Source organism: Drosophila simulans, chromosome 2R (genome assembly GCF_016746395.2).
Source record: "Drosophila simulans strain w501 chromosome 2R, Prin_Dsim_3.1, whole genome shotgun sequence".
Lineage (NCBI taxonomy): Eukaryota > Metazoa > Arthropoda > Insecta > Diptera > Drosophilidae > Drosophila > Drosophila simulans.
The window spans coordinates 10,343,012-10,349,692 of NC_052521.2; the positions used below are offsets into that span (position 1 = coordinate 10,343,012).

At 40.6% G+C, this 6,681-nt stretch overlaps 1 protein-coding gene across 1 annotated transcript; it reads right to left on the reverse strand.

Annotated features, from left to right (window-relative positions):
* Positions 1 to 944: 944 nt before the first annotated feature.
* On the reverse strand, positions 945 to 1,448 carry LOC6734255. Its single transcript, XM_002081248.4, has one exon. The coding sequence runs from the start codon at positions 1,388 to 1,390 to the stop codon at positions 1,052 to 1,054; it is 339 nt and encodes a 112-aa protein (XP_002081284.1). The 5' UTR covers positions 1,391 to 1,448; the 3' UTR covers positions 945 to 1,051.
* Positions 1,449 to 6,681: the final 5,233 nt, after the last annotated feature.

Sequence of the window (6,681 nt, forward strand, 5' to 3'; positions counted from 1 at the left end):
CCTGTGGCATTGCGTCCGTGGAGTTGGTTAATATGCTACGGAATGCATTCGTGGAATCACAGTTCCACCGCGATCCTTGGGGGTGGCATCCTCCTTATCGCCTGACACACAAATCGAGCTGCTGGTCTCATCCTGGCTGCATATTTATTGCGAATTACCACGGCTAGCAGTCACTTGGTTTGGAATAAAATCTCATTACTTGCAGCAGCCGTGGCTGATGAGGGTGGACGTATTTGTCACTTATGAAAGGGATAATTCGCCACGCTCCCAGGATGTTTGCTACCCCCACCCCTGCACAGCCTCCACCCCCTAAAAAAAGAACAAAAAAACCAAAAAGGAACCCCACAATGACAACTGAAAGATACAAAGCAGCGAGAAATGCCTGAGGGAATGTCGGCGAAGCATTTTGTACCCACTGCCATTGCCATTGCCATTATCCGATTGCAGTCTGTGTTGGCATTTTGTGCAGCAACTTGTTAATCACATTTTATTGACACATCGCCGACTCTCGGGGGAATCGATTTCCATTTTTAAATTGGCCAAATTAAGGGCTGCTTTTGGCCTTGCTGGGCCCCCATTTTCAGTTTGGCTGCTCTACATGCGCTCGCTTGATAAGCAATTTGTTGTGGACTCACCCGAACATGAAAGACATACACCACAAGAAAAACTTGTATCTAACAGAATTAGGTTTCAAAATAAAGATACAAATTTTTGTAAATTTTATATACTTTAATTCTAGCGAGCCTGGTAAGCAGAAGGTTATTTAACATTACAATAAAAACCTGACAAAAAACGACAAAAACCTACAAAGAACAAAATACAATAAGAACAGGGCTTTATCTAAAAAGATTTTGATTTTTTCCTTATACTTTGATACCCTGTGTTCACCATTCCTTCAATGAAATAAAATAATATTGCTTAACATTAAAACAAAAACTTATATGTGAATTTACACTTTCTTTCTTTATTGTTTGATTCCATAGTTTTTTTCCCCAATTTTTTGACATTTCAATTCGACTTCAATTCCTTTACAACATGCTCCCAAGATCACTTAACGACCCCAGATCTCGACGGTGGAATCGATTCCGCGGTTCACCTGACCACGAAGATTCACGGTTGCAAAACGGTAGCCCGGACCGCCGGAATAAAGACTGGGAGATGCTCCGGAGCTGTTCTTGAAGTTGTCATAGACGATCACGGCGGAGATGTTGTAGAATCCATTGGGGTAGTTCACGTTTAAGTTCCAGTAGTTGTTCTTGATCGGATTGCGGACTTCCCTGGTGCGGGAGAGGAGGAAGTCGTTGTTGACCCTGCGCCCCCAGGTGGCGCTGTAGGCGTGGCAGCCGAGGATCACGGCCAGGACAACGGAGAGGATGAGCAGAAGACGCATGTTGAATAGGTTAGTTGGACGTTCTTGGATCGTTTGTTGGCAGCAGCTGAAAGTGGCGAGCTTTTATAAGACAAGACGCGGCGCTATTAATTAACTTTTTTTACAAGGCGCTCTTATCTTGCAGAAAAAAATGGGCATGAAGGCAAGAGTCTGGCGAAAACAGTTCATATGTATGTATTCTCTAAATAGCAGGTTATTAGGTGTTTCGTCAAAATGCTGATAACAAATGATGATCCCCTTTTGAATGACTAACAAAAACACAAATAGCAGCTTTATCTAGAAAGTGTTTGGTGTTTCTTCAGCACTTTTATGCTTTCGTCATTCTGACAGTCGAAACACTTTCGTATCTCTAAGTCCACTTAAGACCATTTGGATTCCTTAAAAACAGGATGCTAGATAGTAAAGAGCTTTGTACACTATTTGTTTTCAGTGCACACACATGCACTTACCATCGCCAGATTCGACAATTGGCAAATTTAAAAGCAATAAACGTACAGAGAGCAAATTTCTGGGTTTATGCCCCGTCCTCGTTTAGCCTTTTTTAACTGCTTGTCAGGGGCGTGCCGGGGGCTGGAGGCGGGGGGCGTTCCTCCCCCGGGGGGACGGACGAACGCGTGCCGTCGGTACTTTCTAGCGATGGCGCGTTCCACCCTATGGGATTGGGATATGTCTGGGATTCCATCGCAAGCTGCCAGTGCCATTCAAAAGAGGACTTCCCTTTCATTTGCGCTTTCAATGTCGATAGCTGGCACGACACTTTCCCACATTCCCATTTTCTCTCTTCAATTCCACATCAACCCCCCACCCCTTGAAGTACAAAGTTCAAGCTGCGCTTTGGTAAAATGTCAAGAGCGGAATGTGCACTTTTGACAGTTTCAGTTCATTCGTCGTACCCCCAACGAAAGCCCGGGGTAACCCTAAACATCCCCCCCGACATCCGCACACATGGCAACCCTGACACGTACCCCTAATAAAACTTTCTCGTCGGACGAAAGAACAAAGTCAAATATTAGGAAAAATGGGAAATATGGCAGCAGCAGCAGCGGCTGGTTTATTTTATTTTTTTATGATTTTAATGTGCTTTTTGTGCCGTAGAAACCTCTCACAACCACTGAACACACCCCTTTAGTGGAACGAAAATCGAGTTTAGTTGCTATGCTAAACAATGGAAAGGCGAAATAATAATCCACACAATGGGGTTGACTCCTTACTCCGCATAATTTCGAATTCAAGGAATTTTCCATTTTCGAGTGGTTTTCATAAAATGTTGTTTGACTTTAAATGCGTGTGTTTGTTTGCTTTCTACTTAAGTATGCTTCACGTTGCCAAAAAGCCCGCAACTTTCGGGCTTTCATTGAAATAATATTATATTAGTATATTCTTTATGGAGGAGTTGCCATAACAACATTTTCAATTGTTTTTCACTTAAACTGCACGCAAAACTGCGAGCGATAAAAAAATTATGAAATACTTGTAACTTTAGCCTATTTTATTACGAGTTTAAATGCCAAAATATTGTTTTCCCCATTCTGAAGTTCATGGAGTTTATATTTATTATTTTTATTATTTTGTTGATATTTGTAGATTTGTGTGGATTTCAACTTAGTTTTATTACTATATATCAAATGATATATTGTTATAATGATGCAACGACTGGTACATAAACTAATTTTCGCTCATTACTAAATGTAGATTGTTTTTTTTTTTTAATTTTTGTTTAGTTTGTGTAAAATTTCGCAGAAAACTCCTTATTGCCAATTAAAACCAGCTTATTTGTATGTTTTCGTGCTTTAAGAGAAACTATTTCTTTCTTAAATTTTACAAATAACCTTTGCGGTGGAATTCCGAGTAATTCAAACTTATTCCTTAAGAACTTGTCACATTCCAGGAATTTTAAAGGTTCCAACGTTAAGAATGCAGAATAAAGAGGGTTTTATTTCTGAAGGCGTGCGCTGCAGTTAGTCGGGAAAATCAAAGGGTTGCGACTTTTGCACGACAGTGTGAGTTTTGTGCAGGGCCCTCCTTTGTTTATTTTTTTTTTCAGCAATATGCAAAATGGTTTCTGGCCAGAAACATAAGGGAGGCCCAATGAATGGCCCCCTTGCAATTGCTAATGAATTCTCTAAGCGATAACACGGCAAAAAAGAATTTAATGCGCCAGCAGCAGCAAATGCAAACATAATGAAAGCGGGAAGAGCGGAAACGGAAGCGGGAAAAACAAAAGGAAAATCTAAAGCCGATGCGAAGCCGGGGCGTCAAAGTTGTTTGCCCTTTGTTTGGCTGGCTGTTACTGTTGTTGCTGCTTTAGCTGGCATTGTTGTTGTTGTTGTTAATTGCTGACTTAATGGCGCTTTAATTAAATCGCAACACTGCAGGCGGCCCAACTAGGAAAACGAGTGGGTGGGAGGGGGAGGTGGTGCGATTTAAGGGTGTGAGATGGCTGGCTGTCGGAATTCTTGCACATGGCGACTTCCGGTTAGTCACGAGCCAACCCTCCGACCAACTTGATTTGTGACCCTTTGTTAGTTGTAAACGGTCGAAAGTTGTAAACTGCTTTTGCCATTTTATTTTATCAATAGTCGAAGCATCAGGCATGCGAAACTGGCGTTTTTATAGCTAGGTCTACATAATTGCAAAAACCTAAAGTTAGCACAGGCAAGAAATCAGTAAGAATCTCGCAAAATGCATGAATAAAGCATTTATGTTAAAGTAATATATTAAAAATTTGCTCACTTTGAGCTTGTTTTTAATGGCATAAGTTTCCATCAAAGTGCTGCAATAAACAATTCTTTTAAAAAAGGGTGTATAAATTTCCAAGCTGTTCATGATGAATAGTGCATTTTCAACTACATTTTAGCATTTTAAGGCAAATATAAAAATAAATTAAAATAGTTCTGCATGTAGCTGAGTAATATATACGTCATTCGCAAGCGGCACTTTGATTTATTTTGACTGATTTTGCAATCCATCGCTGTCGGCACTGCGATGGCCCCACCCCCAAATTTGGGGGGGGGGGGGGCGGAAATGGCCAAAAGCTGCAGCTGGCGATAAGTTGGCAGTTGCTGTTGTGGCAGACACAACATTAGATTCGATCTTGGGCGCAGCGAGTGCTTAATTGCCGGTTTGGCTGTCTATCAAGACAATCAAGTTGAATTATTCCAGTGGTTATTGTTGCTCGCCGTGCAGTCTGGCGAAAAATTTTAATTAATGCAACTATAACTAACAAGGAGCAGCAAAAACCCATCGAATTTCGCTGTCAAATTGATGAACTTTCGCAAACAATTGGCGGTGGCGCAAGTCTGGCAGCTTGCAGTTTTTGGTCATTGTTTTTGGTACAATATTTACGTTTAATCAAATGGAAAATCCTCTGCGATAACTGGAAGCTGTAATAACAATCCATCCAGTGAGCCTTGTGCCGCTGAGTACTCGTAAACATAATCGCAGTTTCAGTTGTGCGATTTCCTGCCATTCGAATGGATAGTCTATTTATTTTGTGGTTTGCAGTTCTGCGGACTCGCAGTGCATACATGTATGTACATATGTGGGTTTATACATCATTTTAATTAAAAGTGGTAAAAAACACATGTGCCGCAGCGAGTGCACATAATGCGGAGCAGATAAAAATGCAATGTGCCCGCAATACCGCAATTTGTTTAACATTCCAGGCAAAACGCGGACTGCATAAACAATTAAACCGATTGAGTTGAAAATGGCGCGTAAAAAATGCACTGTTAAAACCGCAGGATAAAAACATACATTATATTGTAATCTAACATTTCGATCATGGCCAGGCAAAGACCGCTTGATATGTTTACTCATATTTAATTGGTTTAGTGCCTGGCGGTATCGATTTCCGGCGCGTTCTCATAGTGCCACAAATCATCGGAATTCATAAATAATAAAGCCTTTTAAATGATTTAAAAAGCGTTTTGCATATTTCATGCCTGTTCCCAGCTCCTCTGGCTGCCAATTAAATGCTAAATAGATTAAAATGGCAAAATAGCGATAAACTCAATCAGGAATTCTGATTTATGCCTGCCAAATGGGCTTGTTCAGCGCAGTGAAATTCATACCCACGCTCTTCAATTACCCTGCACTGTTGCACTTTCAAGTATTTATTAATACTTTTAGTATAAATGGCATTTTTTTCGTTCAATCATCATCATCATGAATATTTAACATGTATGATGACTTGACTTACACGGAGTTAAGCAACAAATAGTTTGCTTGTAATACATTTGTTTAAATTGTATAAGCTTTAGTTGTTATAAGTTATGTTAAATATATATCTGATCTATTAAATTCCTTCCTTACTTTTAAATTAAGCTCCTTCGTAGAGTGCAAATCAAATTATTTATAAGCCCCTTCTAATTCGGCGATCTTATCAAGGCAACCAGCCGCAAATCGATGGGACAGACGTGCTCATAATGCGTCAACTAATTGCTCATTAATTCCCAAACATGATTTCCAATTCAATCAGACTCGGCTAATTACAAAACTTAATCCCGTGGAACGGACGTCATCCCCCCAAAATAACACCTGTTGATGCATATGTATATGCGTATATCCGCGTTGTAGACTTCCGCTTCCCGCACTTCCGGTTGCCCATTTTCCTCGTACGAAGGGCCAACGATGTTGTTGCACGGCAAACTTGGGTCCGGATTTTCCCATTTAGTTTGTTTTGTTTTCCGATTCCAATTTTTTTGCCGGCTCAAAGGCAAACACATAACGCAGCGGCAACCCCCGCAGGACACGCCACCCCCCCTCTAGTGGGGCTGCCACTCAAAGTTTTGTCGTTTGGAGGATGGCAGAAAAAGCGAATGTCCAGTGACAGCTACCAACAAGAGAAAAGCGATTCAGTCCACACGGCGTACATTCAACACAATGGATATAAGGCATTTGGATACCCTTTCTATAGTGAAGAGTATGTTTTTGGCGAAGCTAACTGAATATTTACCATCAAATAGTTTAAACATCAAGGATGCCAAGAAATGTACTTTCTTAAAGAGTTAGGCCTCCGATTTTTGAATAACTTTTACTATATAGTAAGTTCCTGTAGATCTTATAAATCCTCACTTATGATAAAGCTTACTAATTCTGTTTATATACGCTTTACCACTTAACAATATCGTAGAATTTTTGAATTTGTTCGTTTTAGGGTATATGCAGATCGATACCCTGTCCTAAAATATTCGTAATTAGAGCGGCACAAACGCAGCCCATCAAGAAAGGGTAGCATGGGGTCAGCAAATGCGCATCGCTCAGTTTTTGACACGCACGGCAAATATGTT